This window comes from Lotus japonicus, chromosome 5 (assembly GCF_012489685.1).
Source record: "Lotus japonicus ecotype B-129 chromosome 5, LjGifu_v1.2".
NCBI lineage: Eukaryota > Viridiplantae > Streptophyta > Magnoliopsida > Fabales > Fabaceae > Lotus > Lotus japonicus.
In genome coordinates, this window is record NC_080045.1 from 4,619,440 (window position 1) to 4,635,991 (window position 16,552).

The 16,552-nt window shown below is 37.9% G+C and overlaps 2 protein-coding genes across 2 annotated transcripts; one reads left to right on the forward strand and one right to left on the reverse strand.

The window, feature by feature from the left end:
• Window positions 1-5,302: 5,302 nt before the first annotated feature.
• Window positions 5,303-6,391, reverse strand: LOC130717552 (uncharacterized). The gene has a single exon (XM_057567806.1). It carries the CDS (start codon window positions 6,389-6,391, stop codon window positions 5,303-5,305), a length of 1,089 nt encoding a protein of 362 aa, XP_057423789.1.
• A 1,716-nt stretch (window positions 6,392-8,107) lies between these two features.
• Window positions 8,108-15,569, forward strand: LOC130717529 (uncharacterized). The gene is made up of 12 exons (XM_057567775.1): window positions 8,108-8,541; window positions 8,991-9,165; window positions 9,297-9,380; window positions 10,209-10,450; window positions 10,991-11,204; window positions 11,517-11,681; window positions 11,763-11,894; window positions 12,064-12,177; window positions 13,143-13,190; window positions 14,067-14,145; window positions 14,743-14,799; window positions 15,212-15,569. The coding sequence occupies exons 1-12, from the start codon at window positions 8,345-8,347 to the stop codon at window positions 15,268-15,270; spliced, it is 1,566 nt and encodes a 521-aa protein (XP_057423758.1). The 5' UTR covers window positions 8,108-8,344; the 3' UTR covers window positions 15,271-15,569.
• Window positions 15,570-16,552: the final 983 nt, after the last annotated feature.

A 16,552-nucleotide genomic window follows, 5' to 3' on the forward strand; every position in this document is an offset into this window, starting at 1 on the left:
CTTTCGCAAAGTGAAGCAATCATCAGTGTCGTGTCCCGAGATTCTATGATACTCACACCACTTTCTCTTATCCACGTTGTTGCTTGTTGGTTGTTTTGGTTGCCGAGGAAAACGGATTACATTCGCCTCCAAGCACGTGTGTAAAGCCTCGGTTAAATTAACCGCCAAAGGTGTTACACGATCATTTTGATTCCGGGTCCACGTCATCGAATGTCCATACCCACGAGTCCCATATGGTTGAGCATGATGTTTAAATTGAGAACGGTTATCATAACGGTTCCTGCAATTGCATCCTTTATCCCCACGTTCAGCCGATCCTTTTGAACGCTGATCGGTAACTGCTCCCCTCTTCGCCTCAAACTGTTGTTGTTGTCCTGTATACGCCGCATTCGGGCGGTTTTTCTTGACTTGATCACTTTGCTCCTCCCTTATGAATCCTTGAACTCTTACACGTAACTGTGCCATCGTCTCTACCGGCTTTCTGCTTAAATTGCTGTTCAAACTCCCAGGCCTTAAGCCTAACTCAAACGCTGCAATGCAAATTTCTGGCATCTTATCCTCCAAATGAACAGACAATTGATTAAATCGCCCCATATATGACTGTAAAGTTTCATTTGGTCCTTGACGAACATTAAACAATGTCGCCGGTGTAACCTTCTTAGCACGGCTGGTTGAAAATTGAGACAAAAACTTCGCCGATAACTCTGTGAAATTCACAATTGAACGTGAAGGCAAAGTGGTAAACCAAATCATTGCCGATTTCTTGAAAGTCGAAGGAAGCATCTTGCATTTGAGTGCATCTGATGCTCCCACAATAACCATCTTCGTGTTGAAATACACCAAATGGTCCTTAGGATCAATATCGCCTACAATAAGTTGATATGTTTCCAATCAAGAAACAAGAATGAAAAATGTTGCACACATGAACATTTTTAAAGGTTATGCCTCGTTAAAAACTCTCCCGCCTGGGGTAGAGAAAAGAGTGCATACCTGTTATTCATTAATGTGTGATGCCTCGTTAAAAACTCTCCCGCCTGGGGTAGAGAAAAGAGTGCATCCCACTAAGTCTTACACACATAACAGATTCTTAAACAACACACTGAAAACCAACATAGTCTTGAACACAACATACTGCTACAAACTTAACAAAAACACAAACTGTACAGAACACAAATGGCGAATCAGCTGTAGTAATAGCGGAGGTGTTGTGCGTTCCAAGCTCTTGGAACCCTTCGCCCTGATAGTTCCTCCAAATGATAAGCCCCTTGACCAAGCTCACGAAGAATCCTGTAAGGTCCTTCCCAATTAGGTGATAACTTCGAATCCTCAGGTCCCTTTGCCTTTCGACGCAGCACCAAATCACCAACTTTCATTTGCCTCGGAACCACTCTGGAATTGTATCGCCTTTCAGATCTCTGTTTTACCACTGCCTGCCTCAGACGAACTTCTGCTTGCATTTCCTCTGCCAAATTGAGATCAACCAATCTATTCATATCATTCTGGTTTTCATTATAAGTCGCCACCCTGAAAGTTACATCTTGCAACTCTACTGGGATCATAGCATCTACCCCATAAGTCAACTTGAAAGGTGATTCGCCAGTAGTGGATTGAGGGGTAGTGTTGTAAGCCCAAATCACTGTGATCAACTCCTCAGCCCACAATCCTTTAGCTTCGCCTAGCCGCTTCTTAATTCCATTGAGAATGACTTTATTTGCTGACTCTACCTGACCATTTGTCTGAGGATGCTCCACTGAGGCGAAGCGCATTTCAATTCCCATTTCTGCACAAAAATTCTTCACACTCCTGCTAGTAAACTGTGTTCCATTATCTGAGATGATAGTTGCTGGTACGCCAAACCTACAAATCAATTTTCTCCAATAAAATTTCTTGACTTTCTCTGCTGTTATCTTCGCCATTGATTCCGCCTCGATCCACTTAGTGAAGTAGTCTACCGCAACCAAAACAAATCTAATCTGAGAACCTGCTGGAGTAAACGGTCCCAGAATATTCACTCCCCACATTGCAAATGGCCACGATGAACTCATTGAGCTAAGAGCTTCAGGTGGCGCCCTATGTAAATCTGCATAAATTTGACATTTTTCGCATTCTTCACGTAGTCCATACAATCCCCTCTTAAAGTTGGCCAATAGAATCCTGCTCTGAGTAATTTCGCCGCCAAAGATCTGCCTCCCACATGACTTGCACACACGCCCTCATGAACTTCAAACATAATTCTTTCTGCCTCATCTTTAGGGACACATCTCAACAAAGGAACTCCAATCCCTCTTCTATACAATTGTTCGCCCAGTAATGTGTAATGACTTGCCTCACGAACTTGGTCTTTAGAAAATTTCAGCAAATCAGAGCCTTATGCTTCCAAGCACTCTTTGATTCGCCCCATCCAATCTGAATCTGTTACAGTCAACACCATCACTATCTCATCCTCTTCAATGCTTGGGCTGTTCAAAACATCCTGAATGACTGACTTATTGTTCCTCGGCTTCTTGGTGCTCGCTAACTTCGACAGTATATCCGCCCTTCTATTCTCCTCCCTCGGAACATAATTGACATGCACTTTGCCTATATGCTTTATCAACCCTTGAGCTTTCAGTAAATACTTAGCCAGCTGTGCATCCCTCGCCTGATATTCACCCTGAATTTGCCTGGAAACTATCTGAGAATCTGTTTTAATCATTATGCTCTTGACTCCCATCTCGATCGACAACTTCAAACCTGCAATTATAGCTTCGTACTCTGCCTGATTATTACTTGCTTTGAAGTCAAACTTGAGTGACTGTTCAACTGTCACGCCTCCTGGCCCTTCTAGAATTATTCCGGCACCACTTCCCTTGACATTGGATGAACCATCCACGGACAAACTCCATTCTCCAACTTCCATAGTTTTTTCACTGGAAGACATTTCGTTGACAAAATCCACCAATACCTGTGCTTTAACCAAACCTTTCCTTTCAAAAGTGATTCCAAATTCCGACAATTCAACAGCCCAGGAGACCATTCTTCCAGCCAAATCAGGCTTTTGCAAAACTTGGCGAAGTGGCAAGTCAGTTTTTACCACTATTGGAAAGCCTTGAAAATAAGGTCTTAACTTCCTGGCGGATATAATTAAAGCTAACGCAGCCTTTTCAATTTTTTGGTATCTAACCTCAGCCCCTTGAAGAGCGTGACTCACAAAATATATGATCCTCATATCATCTTTATTCTCTTGCAACAAAACTGAACTAACTGCATTATCAGATATGGAAATAAACATTGACAATGAAATACCTGGAATTGGTTTAGCTAAAATTGGCGGGCTGGACAAATGATCCTTCAAACTTTTGAACGCCCTTTCACATTCTTCAGTCCACTGAAAAGTTTTGTTCTTCCTTAAACATTGAAAAAATGATGCTGATTTTTCCCCAGAACACGGAAGAAACCTGGACAAAGCTGCTATCCTTCCTGTTAATTTTTGCACATCTTTAACTGAGGTTGGACTCTGCATATCAAGTATCGCCTTACACTTATCAGGATTTGCCTCAATTCCTCTCTTTGTGATCATGAAGCCCAAAAACTTTCCACTTTGAATTCCAAACGAACATTTTTCTGGGTTAAGTCTCATGTTATGCTTTCTTAGCTCGCCAAACGCCTCTTCGAGATCAGAACAGTGTGCCATCATTTCCTCTGACTTGACCACCATGTCATCTACATAAATCTCCATGTTCCGCCCCACCTGCTTGTCAAACACCTTATCCATCAACCTCTGGTATGTTGCTCCCGCATTCTTCAGCCCAAACGGCATAGTCTGATAGCAATAGTTCGCCTGATTCGTCATAAAAGCTGTCTTCTCTTCGTCTGGCTGATACATTCTTATCTGATGATACCCTGAATATGCATCCATGAGGCTAAGCATTCCGAATCCAGACGCCCTGTCCACAAGCTTATCAATATTCGGTAAAGGATATGAATCTTTAGGACAATGCTTGTTTAAGTCTGTATAATCTGTGCACATTCGCCATTTTCCATTAGCCTTCTTCACCATTACTACATTCGCCAACCATGTTGGATACTTAACCTCCCTAATGAATCCAGCTTCCAGTAACTTGTTGGTTTCCACCTTCACTGCCTCTGCCTTCTCTTCGCCCATCTTTCTTTTGAATTGAACAATAGGTTTCGCCCCGGGATTTAAAGCCAATTTGTGACAAATAAATTCCGGATCGATTCCTGGTAGATCCTTTGCACTCCATGAAAATAAATCCATATTATCAGATAACAACTTTACCAACATGTTCTCTTGACTTGTAGTTAAATTGACACCAACTTTCAAATTTCGCTCGCCAATCTGGATAGCCTTAGTTTCATCCTCTGATGTCATCTTGTGCTCAATGAATCCATCACGAGGATCCAAACTAATGTCTGTCTGATCTACATTCACCTCATATACTCGATGCCCCTCTTTCACTGCCTTCTTTCCCATATGTCCATACTGCTTGAAACTTTCTGAATAACACTTTCTGGCAACCATTTGGTCAGCCTTTAAAACTCCAACTCCTCCTCTGCTCAACGGATACTTAGCTGTTAAGTGTCGTGTAGAAATGATCGCCCCCAATCTGCTTAGTGATGGCCTCCCAATGAGTACATTATAAGGCGAAGTACATTTTACTACCAAAAACTTAATAGCAAATGTCTCCGCATTTTTCCCTTCTCCAAAGACAGTCTTCAGCTCCACATAACCTCGAACAAATACTTTTTCTCCAGAAAAACCCACTAAAGAGCCATCGTAAGGCAACAAGTCAGATTCAGTTAGCCCCAATTTTTCAAAAGCATCACCATAAATCAAATCCGCCGAGCTTCCTTGATCCAGAAGTACCCTCTCAATTTCGTAATCAGCAATTCTCAGCATTACAACAATTGGATCGTCTTCATGAGGTTGAACTCCCTCAAAATCTCGCACAATAAAAGTTATATCGGGTTGATTGGTTGCCCAACTTCCCCAATCATTAGAATAAACAACATTAATGGAATGAACGTACCTCTTACGAGCTGAATTAGTAGTTCCTCCGCCACGAAATCCACAAAAAATAGAATGAATCCGCCCCTTCGCCTTTCCATCTGACTGCTTATTTTGTTCATCATTATCAATCTCCTTTCCCTTTTCATCACGCTTTGTTGAAGTTTCTGCCTTATTTGAATTGTTTCGCCCAGCTAAGTGTTGCATGCATCCAGCCTTTATCAGTTTTTCAATCTCCTTTCGCAAAGTGAAGCAATCATCAGTGTCGTGTCCCGAGATTCTATGATACTCACATCACTTTCTCTTATCCACGTTGTTGCTTGTTGGTTGTTTTGGTTGCCGAGGAAAACGGATTACATTCGCCTCCAAGCACGTGTGTAAAGCCTCGGTTAAATTAACCGCCAAAGGTGTTACACGATCATTTTGATTCCGGGTCCACGTCATCGAATGTCCATACCCACGAGTCCCATATGGTTGAGCATGATGTTTAAATTGAGAACGGTTATCATAACGGTTCCTGCAATTGCATCCTTTATCCCCACGTTCAGCCGATCCTTTTGAACGCTGATCGGTAACTGCTCCCCTCTTCGCCTCAAACTGTTGTTGTTGTCCTGTATACGCCGCATTCGGGCGGTTTTTCTTGACTTGATCACTTTGCTCCTCCCTTATGAATCCTTGAACTCTTACACGTAACTGTGCCATCGTCTCTACCGGCTTTCTGCTTAAATTGCTGTTCAAACTCCCAGGCCTTAAGCCTAACTCAAACGCTGCAATGCAAATTTCTGGCATCTTATCCTCCAAATGAACAGACAATTGATTAAATCGCCCCATATATGACTGTAAAGTTTCATTTGGTCCTTGACGAACATTAAACAATGTCGCCGGTGTAACCTTCTTAGCACGGCTGGTTGAAAATTGAGACAAAAACTTCGCCGATAACTCTGTGAAATTCACAATTGAACGTGAAGGCAAAGTGGTAAACCAAATCATTGCCGATTTCTTGAAAGTCGAAGGAAGCATCTTGCATTTGAGTGCATCTGATGCTCCCACAATAACCATCTTCGTGTTGAAATACACCAAATGGTCCTTAGGATCAATATCGCCATAATACGAATCCAAAACAAGCGTCTTCAGGTTGTCCGGAACGGTAGTGTTTGCTATTTCTTCTGTGAAGGGTTGGAAATCCACCACCGTTTCCGCCATCCTTCGATCGCCCTCTCTTAGCCCATGTGTCTGGTTGAGATCAGTAAGTTGATTCTGAAGTTGCTGATTGTGTTGACGGAGATCATTAAGATCATCCATGATCCGTTGGAGAACGTCGGGAGAAACACCATCAGGAGGATTTTGGTTCCTCTCTCCGTTCGCCCCAGATCGAGTCACCATTGTTCCTGCGTATGAAGCCTAGGAAAAGTTCCTTCGGCCCCACGGTGGGCGCCAATGTTCCGGTATGGAACCTTAGACGTGGGCTAATCAAACTGAGAGCAAGCGAAGTAAATGACAACTAGGAAAATTGCGTGAAATGATAGGTCCCCCTACCGCTTGGGTGGTGCCTTTATTTATAGCTTGGGTTTTTAGTCCGAATGGACCATGGGTGACCCGGCCCATTAAGTACAGAATATTGATTAGCCCCATTACATGATAACTTGGTTCGCCCATATCAGACCACATGGATTGCTTGTGGTTGTTGTTTAATGTTAAAATTCAATCAGGTCAATGCTTGCTTACAGTTGGTTGGTTTAGTTCGTAAAATAAGTCAACTAACCAACAAAATGGAACCAAATTTGATTATTTTGATTTAGATCTTCGTATGAAATTATGAATATGATCCATTTGGAGGATAGAAGATCTGGTCCCCACGCAATGAATGCATGAGAACGTGAATTCCCTTTCTTTCTTCACTTGTGCTCATATATGGATCTCCGCCGACAATAGCGTTACTCTCCACAAGTCAGAATCTGAAATGATGATGGATGCAGAATGCTTCCAAAGATTCCACCACTTTCATGTGAGGAAAACGATGCGTGATGCATTCATTCATTCACTCTTACTACTAGTACTTGCCAAATTCATTCACCCCCGGCTCCTTTAAAATAACGTTTGCCAAATATTGTACTACATAAGTAGTAAGTAGTAACAAAATTATTTCATGTGATAAAAAGTGGATATCTTAACCCATAAATTAAGAATTTGATTCTTAGGAGTAGCAAATTTTAACACACAAAAAAATTATTTCATATATTTATATATGCTAAAAAACATTTTTGGCCCCTGATGTTTTAAGTTTGTGCAAATTCTGCCTCTACTCTATTTTTGTCGACGTTTCTACCCCTCATGTTTTCAAACAGTGCACCGTCTACCCCTCTATCAGTATTTTATACACGTTTTAACAACTAATTATTTCTTTAAAAATAAAACTTGTTTTTTACACAAGTGTATTTTGACAATAGATAAATCATTGACTACAAAATATGATATATTTTCCTAGATGAGAATCGAAATTTCAACCTCAAAGCTAAGAGATGATGTGAACAACTATCATACCACACCTATTGCGTAAAATAATTTTTTTAATGGTTAAAATAACTTTTTTGAACACACACTTCAACACATTGCATAAATTGATATAAATTTAAAAATTTGAGCACTTTAAAGTGTAACTGTTTTGACATTTGAAAAGATACACTAATCATAAAGAGTGTGAGAGAATGTGTTAGTTAATAGGACTCTTTTATTCTTAATAATAATTTTAACTAATAACAAAATTATAGTATGTGTTTTGGGGCTTATAATCAAACTTTTATTGTTTGGTTCGGAGTTCACCATGACTCTTCACCCTTCAATACTTTCATTTAACTGACCAAGTGAGCTTCCCATCCCTTAGTGACCAAAACATAGAATATATTTTTTCTTCATTTCCTTAAGTTAGCACTGTAAAAAAATAAGGAAAAAACAGAATAAAACATGAAGAGTTGGACCTGATTCATTGACTATCATGATTCAAAAAGACAAAATTGGAGTTTTCCAAATTTCCATCTATCATCAATTCATCATATTCTGTAGTATTTTTCTCACTTGAGAAATTCAATTAAAAAAAGAGAGAAAGAAAACCAGAATTCGAAGAAGAGACAACTCATCAGAATTACAGATAAGACACAGCCAGCCTTGCTACAGCTTTGTAAGCATTTTCCATTTTCCAAGCACTTCTCTCGTTTCCATTCCACTCACTGTTTCACTTCGTTCTCCTTATTCAACACGTTACGTACCTCGAGTTTCTTTTATAACTGCACACACTTCATCATCGATCGTCAGATCTCGTTCTGATCGGCGATCGGAGTAATGGACGGTTACGATGGAACGGTTAGGCTCGGTGCCATTCACCTGAAGCACAACGATCGCGCCGCCGGCGACTTTGACTCCGGCCCCGACGTCTCCGTTTCTTCTCCGGTCACGCGGCAGAAAGCCGCCGCTGCTAAGCAATTCATCGAGAATCATTACAAGAATTATCTTCAAGGTTTGCAGGATCGCAAGGACAGGTAACGTACCTACCTCGCATTTCACTCTTTCCTTTCTGATTTGATTTCTTTCTCGCATTTATTGATAACAATTCGATTATTTTCTCTAATCTAATGCTCGTTTTAGCAACAATTACGTGATAATCATTCTCAGTTTTCACTGCTTATCATAATCAGATTCATCTCTCTCTGTTCATCAGTCTAATGATGAATTGAAAGTTTCAACTTAAGTAGATTTAATTTAATCGGTGAAATTAGATTTAATTTTAGAAACTAATGAATAATCAATCATAGCGTAATTTTAGAAATTACGTGAAAAGATTATATTATATGTATGTGAATCAGTGAATGTTCAATTGGACTAAGATTTGGAATTTGTGTTTAGTGTGGTATGATATGACATGATTGAATTTGATCTTAAGTTAAGTGGATCTGTTAATTAATTGAAGTTTGTTATGACTCTGATTCAGACGTAGAGCACTTCAAAGGAAAGTGCAGGAATCTCAAGTATCAGCTGAAGAGCAGGAGGAGATGATGAGGAATTTGGCGCGCAGAGAAACTGAGTACATGAGGCTTCAGAGACGGAAGATTGGAATTGACGACTTCGAGCAATTGACGGTGATTGGTAAAGGTGCTTTTGGTGAGGTATGGAAACATGGTCGAGTCATGCATTAATGTTCCTTCATAAACCTTTTGACTTTTGTAGGGTCTTCTTGTTGCAAAGTTAATAGGTTTATGCATCACTGTTAAGTTCTTAGCGTTTTTGGATAATGTAGGTGAGGTTATGTCGCGCTAAAGATACAGGAGAGATTTTTGCCATGAAGAAATTGAAGAAATCAGATATGCTTAGCCGTGGACAGGTACCAATTGTCAAACTTGGCATATATATTATACTTCGATGCGGCGATCTTAATAATCATACTAATCACTGCAGGAAATTAGGAAAAAAGCAACATTCACAATTCATCTGTGTTTTACCCAATTCCTCCATTTAATTAATACTTCCCTAATTACACTGACTGATATTATGATGGTTTAGCTATTGCCTATTGTCATATACTAGTATATGGTAAAAGTTTGAATTAAGCATCGAACATTAGTTGATCTAGCTGGGATGCCTCGCTGCTGATTTGCGTTGCATAGGCATGTGGATGGCTTTTATATTGTTTAGTTTTCTTAATGATTAGCCTGGTGAGTAGGTAGGCGAATTTATTCCAATTTTCAACTCCCAGTGTCTACATACTGCAGATCATCATACTTTCTGGTGTAAAAATCCAAATTTTTGTTTGAAATTCAGTCCAGTAGAAAATAAAGTGCTAGCCAGTACATAGTATCGGCTCAAGGCTGTCTGATTTGTTTTTGTAATCAGCTTATTTTCCTTAGTTGGAGAAGGCATTGTATAATCTCAACAAGCTGCTACTTCCCTATTCCTGCTGTTTCCAGCAGTTCTGTTGTCTAAATTTTATTTAGCTATCATGGAGCTTCCCCCATAACTTTGGATATTGGATTTTAATGGACTTAATTCATTCATTGCAAGCTTAGGGTTCAATTATGCTATAGGTTAAAAATTTCAACACCAAATAGACAAAATATTATCTTTAGAAGAAGTTATTTTGACCATCTGGGCTTCTTTTTTACATCATGATATCATTCAAACTTTTTTTTTGTCAAATATCATTCTAATTTAGGTAGAACATGTACGATCTGAGAGGAACTTGCTGGCAGAGGTTGATAGCAGATGTATAGTAAAACTTCATTATTCATTCCAAGATTCGGATTTCCTATATCTCATCATGGAATATTTACCTGGAGGTGACATTATGACATTGTTAATGAGAGAAGATATCCTTTCTGAAGATGTTGCTCGTTTCTACATTGCTGAAAGCATTCTTGCGATCCACTCAATACATCAACACAACTATGTACATAGGTATGGCTATTCCACTATTGTCGAACTGTTGTTCTTGTGATTGGCACAGCCACTTTATTCTGAAGAGGCTATGAGTTGTGAGTAGTGAACACTTAGAAGGTACAACATGACTCACTTGATCTAACAAAGATAAAACACAGTTATCTGAAATCATGAAAAAACAGTGTGCTTACATGTATGCAGCTTACCATATTAACAAGAAATGACGATGTTGATTATAGATAATGCAGTTTATATTAAGCCTGTCAGATTGTAAAGGAATATCTTTATGTATAATCTCGTCAGTTACTTTTATGCTGTTGTAAAATGATTTATATAAAATTATGGTATAGTGGATTGGTCTTCCAAAAATATTAGGAGAATCTTAGGAAAATTACGGCTAATCCTTTATGGTATAGTGGATTGGCCGTAATCCCAAACTTACCTAAGATTATAGCATAATATGTTTCCGGTGGAAGCTTTCAAATTTCCTGTGAGTAAATAATTCTTCTCATGTGAAATAAGTACATTTATGCTCAGTTCATGATATTCTGCTTGTAGGGATATAAAACCAGATAACCTGATACTGGATAAAAATGGCCATTTGAAGCTTTCAGACTTCGGCTTATGTAAGCCTCTTGATGATAAGTATTCAACAATTTTATTGGAAAACGAAGATTTTACTGATCAAGAATCAACTAGTGAATTTTCTGCCTCACCTTGGTTGATGCCAAAGGAACAATTACAACAGTGGAAACGTAACCGCCGAGCATTGGTATGCCTTTCACCCCATTTCAAGTTCCTCAGTATATATTATAACTAATTTTGGTGTAAAATCAAATAGTAAAGCACATGAAGAAGTGAATTTATTTTGTATGATAACAAACTTTACATGTTTGGTTTAATTTATTTTTTGTTCCAAACAGTTTACAATGAAAACCTTTCTGAGAGAGAATTAAAAAAAAGAAGTGAATAATCAAATCCTAAAATGCTTTAAATTATATTTAAAATTTATTATGTTATTACTGTGAAGGGCAATTTTTTTTATATGTGAAGTCTGTTAACTCTTATGATAAAACACTGTCAGGCATATTCAACCGTTGGAACTCTTGATTATATGGCACCTGAAGTTTTGCTCAAGAAGGGATATGGAATAGAATGTGATTGGTGGTCTCTTGGGGCAATCATGTATGAGATGCTTATTGGCTACCCTCCATTTTGTTCTGACGATCCAAGGATGACTTGCCGTAAGGTATTATCATTCATTGAATTTTATATTCTCTTTCTGTCTTCTATTTATTCATTAAAACCTGATGTTTCTCTATTGTCTCAGATTGTTAACTGGAAAACATGCCTGAAATTCCCCGATGAACCCAAAATATCAGCTGAGGCTAAGGATCTGATCTGTCGCTTACTGTGTGATGTTGACACAAGACTAGGAACCAGGGGAGCAGAAGAAATGAAGGTAAGAACTCTCATAGTCTAGGTGTAGCCAAGTTGTTATGATAATTCACTAGATACTAGAGTGAACTATATATTGTTACTAATTTGGTATTCCTTCTCTCAAGCTATTTATTCTAGGCATATTAATCTGCATAAGTCTAGTGTTGACATGTTACTACTTGATTTTTCAGGCTCATCCATGGTTCAAGTGTACTCAGTGGGACATGCTTTATGAAATGGAAGCTGCATTTAAACCTACAGTCAATGGAGACTTGGACACACAAAACTTTGAGAAGTTTCCAGATGTAAGTACATTTTCGTGAAATTTACGTTTGCAATAATTTTTCGTAAGCTTTAAATCATCAAATCAAAATTTCATTATGCATCTGTAAGTTACTTTTTTTCCCATCTTCATCACAATGCAAATTACTGTTCCTGCTACTATCTATTTATAGTCTGCATAAGGTCTCTTGCATGGACACATTGACAGACTCTGCCTTTTGCTCAACTGATACCATGCCAAGGATCAAATTTTCTTAAGGTTTAAGTCGTTAGGTAGAGGAACATAAATGGTTTTATTTCTAACAAGCATAATTACCTAATCATATCTGTCTCTATAAATAATTTACCACTACACTACATATGTTCCTATTTATGTATTCAGAGAGTAAAGAAAAAAATGTTCCTATACACCTGTCCATGAAGTAGTTCGTGATAACATTTATTATCATTTTTTCAATTATATTTATACCCTTATATACTCACCTAGTAATTCTCAAGTATAATGAAGTATTCAACATTGAGAAGTTCAAACTCCTAAGATTAAAGGGCAAAACAGAGAGTTTCTAAAATAATCCCAACAAAATAATTGGACGCTTGGTTTGTGTATTTTTTCTCTCTTTGGACAGATAAATAGGAATGAGGGTAGTATTTATATAGATACATGACAGTAACAGTTGTAATTTGTAAACAAATTCTTTAAAATGGTTTTGTAAGCATTGGTAAGCTTTCAAAGTGACAAAGTAAATGCTAGGTATAAATAATTATGTATTGTTTATTTTTATTGTGAAGTGTTCCCCAATCATTTAGTTATTGATTCTTGTTTGTCCAGAGTGTTATTTGGCCCTTGCCTTTCCACTTTGATTCATTTTCAGACTCATCCATAACAAATATTTTCCAAAACTGTAGGTTCTGAATAGTTTAGTCGATTTATCTCTTCCATTTCATACTTTCTGAACACATCTAAACTTGCAATTTCAATCATTGGCAGGTAGACGGCCCACCATCTTCAACAACAACCGTGGGACCTTGGCGAAAGGTAATTCTTCAGGCATTTAATTTGTCAAGATAATTAGCAACAGCTTTCATACAGACCATGTTCTTGGCATATATATGTACGTCGGTGGGTGGCCAAAGTGCAAAAAAAAAAAATAAAAAAAAAACTTTTTGGTTGCACCATATCCTTAACTATTAACTTCGACTCATTTTTGGAAAAATATTAATATCTGACTCTTGTAATATATACTGATATTCAAAGGTTGGCACACTGCATTTTTCAGTTTTTAGACTTTTATCCATTCTAATGTTATTTTGATGAGAAGTACTGTATATTCCACTGGATAAGTAAGGTCTACTTAAAGCAGTTTGTCCCCTATATATATGTTAATGAATTTTTTTAGTTTTACTTGTCAAGTTAATCCTTCTTGAAACTCTCCCCGGTCTTTCACATATTGCACATCTGCTGGTGTCTTTGAACACTTTTCGGTGGCATACATATGTGGGTTGGTGCACAAGCAAAGTGAAACCATAAAAAAAATCCTTGGGGTTGCACCATATCTTTAACTATTAAGTTTGACATTTTCCTTTTATTTCAAAAAATTATGTCTTGACTTCTGTTACATTTACTGATATTCAAAGGTTAATGGCTTAATGCACTAAGTTTTTTTGTTTAGAGGCTTATATGTTATTTTGATGAGCTACAATATATTCTTCTGGATTTTAAGATCTAATCAAATCATCTTGCAATCTATTTCTGTGTTAATGAGATTTTTTGTTTATTCCTCTCCAAACTCTGCTTCAGTAGCTCTTTTAAAAATGTAGTATTTCTGCTGTTGTCTTTGAACAACTTCCTTGAAATTTTTCTTTGGTTTTCATTTCAATGATGTGATATTTATTTATTTTGACACTAATGCAGATGCTGACATCCAAAGACAATAATTTCATTGGATATACTTATAAGAAGTCAGACATCCTTAAATCACTTGAAAGTTCAGGTATGCAACTTCTGGTGCTTCATACCTTTGTTGCACTTGCACAACACTTACATTTGGTGTTATGCTCTCTTCAGTGATTTCCTGAATTCAATTTGATGTGACGTGAGAAAGATGGTTTAGTTCATCCAGAAACCCTTGATTGAAATTAGCTAACTAAACTTGAAAGACTGAGAAAAGAGAATGGCACTGGATCTCCGGAAAAAGCAAAAGAAACCGGCTCAATAAAGAGAGGGGGCACTGGGTCAGGCACTTGTCAATTGCAAGTTTGTTTGGGAATTTGCAAGTATAAGCCAGAGAGCAACATAAACTATTAGATAAAGATTTTATAAAGATGGAATTTAATTCTTAATGATCCTACAAAATATAATCTGTGGGAAATGTAAGGCTTGGCAACGAAATTAGTCCTGACAAAGAAATGTGTTTTCCTATATTGAATCATGAATGTAAACTTTACCCTTAAAATACTACCTGGAGTTAGTGAAATCTTGATCATTTGTAGGCATACCAAAGGAGATACTCGTCAGAATAAAATAACTGCTACATTTTTGCTTTGAATTTTTAGCATTCATCCTAAGACTTGAGCATAATATTTTGCAGATGCAGATATCAGAGTAAACGGATCATCAAATGCCCCTTCATTGATTTCTTTGTTAGGTATAGTGATCAGCTTTACTTAATGCACGTCTGTAAAGTCTTTCTTCTGATGCTTCATGGATTAATTAAATAATTTACACAAGGCAGAAAAATTTCTTAATCCGCGAGAAGAAATATGCTTTGAAAAATAATAATTGCAGCAGGCCTGCAGCAAAATTGTTTGGATTGATTTTTTTCCCTCAGAATCAATTCTAGCATCCAGAAGATTCTCGCAGAAGTAGCTTTTTCCCAAAATTGATTTTGGTTTTAAAATTAATTGTAGCAAGATTTCCAAACATGAGAACTTTTTATTCTCTAGTTTTGTGTCTTCCAGGGTGATCAATTATATTGGCTGATGCCATAATTTGGTTATATATAAGGTTTAGCTCAGAAATTCTACAGCTAATTATGTTTCAACATTGTGTTTATGCAGGTCGGATTGATTTGCAAGATACTTCAATTCCAGAAAATGAGCAGAAGCCAGAGGCTTGAATCAAAACTTCATAGTTTTGCTTTTTCTGGGTCCTGTATTCTATTGGTGTAGTTACCACATCACGGTTCAGTTCTTTGCTTTCCACTCTCCCAAACGATGATTCTACCCTGGGCATGAAGCCAAACCTGTGCTGTTAGTATATAGTTCCATATCCTTCTTGTGAAGTCCAGTCATTTATGCTGTTAAGTAACGAAACAATTTTGGCCCTCTTTTTATCTTTTGTATACATATATTTTGATCGAATTTGCAAACCAATTTCTTTATTTTTTCAATAGTGTTATACGTGTTACGTGGAAAATTCCAATGTGACTGAATCATTGCTGTTCAGAAGGAGTGGTCAATTTTATATAGGCTTATTAGCACTTTTAGCCCCCCAGGTTTCAAAAATGTGCAAACGGAGTCCCTAAAGTTAAAAAATAGCATTCTACTACCCCGACGTTAGTCTCCGTCAGCAGTTTTGGTCCCCGGGAAATTTTCCGTCAAAAAACTAACGGATTCGGGGACCAAAAGTGCAATTGAACCCAAAAATTAATTTAAAAAAGAGAAAAAAAATAAAAGCCCAGAAAATCCTTGATCTTCATCTTCTTCCTCTATCATCTTCATCATCTTTAAACCCAAAACTGAGTTTGACACAAAACCTATTCCCTCAACCACCACTCCTCCTCCTACTTCCTCACCCACCACCACCTGAAACCCACAAAATTAAAAACAAACCCAGAAAAATAATTTTTCCCAAACCCCATGAACCCAAATACAAGTAGAGAAACAAAATAACAAAACAAGAGGTTCGACTCAAACTGGGTAGTACTAGAAACATCTTTTTTTCAGTAAACAACAACTAAAGTGGAACATTACAAGTCCATTTACAGAACCAAAGACCAATTAGATTCTTTTCCCTATCATCACTGCTATGTGGTGATCCTCCACTATCATCCTTTTTGGCACCCTGAGAAGAATCCACGACATCTTCAACTGCACAACTCAAAATTTTCCAAAATATCTACCTGGTCATCGCTAGAAGAACTTCCCTCCGAGCAAGTCAAATCCCCATTCAGATCTGGTTCGCAAATGCTTCTGTTATAAACCTCATAAGTGTTCCCATTCTCTGCAAATCTCACACTTTTCTTTACTCTAGGCTGAATAACAGACCCAAATTTTCCACTCGTCTCGTTCCTCCCTCTGAACAGATCCATGCCTTCCTTTAAACCGTTGGGGATGAAGGTGAACAGATCGGTGGGAAATCCAACACCACAATCCCTGAACAATCGGTTCTTTTTCCTC

Bases quoted from the DNA above. Each gene is read 5' to 3' on its own strand.
- LOC130717552 (XM_057567806.1), bottom strand. From the start codon at position 6,391: ATGGTGACTCGATCTGGGGCGAACGGAGAGAGGAACCAAAATCCTCCT.
- LOC130717529 (XM_057567775.1), top strand. From the start codon at position 8,345: ATGGACGGTTACGATGGAACGGTTAGGCTCGGTGCCATTCACCTGAAG. The intron at 11,205-11,516 runs GTATGCCTTTCA...AAACACTGTCAG, and splicing joins AACGTAACCGCCGAGCATTG to GCATATTCAACCGTTGGAAC. The intron at 11,895-12,063 runs GTAAGAACTCTC...TTGATTTTTCAG, and splicing joins GGGGAGCAGAAGAAATGAAG to GCTCATCCATGGTTCAAGTG.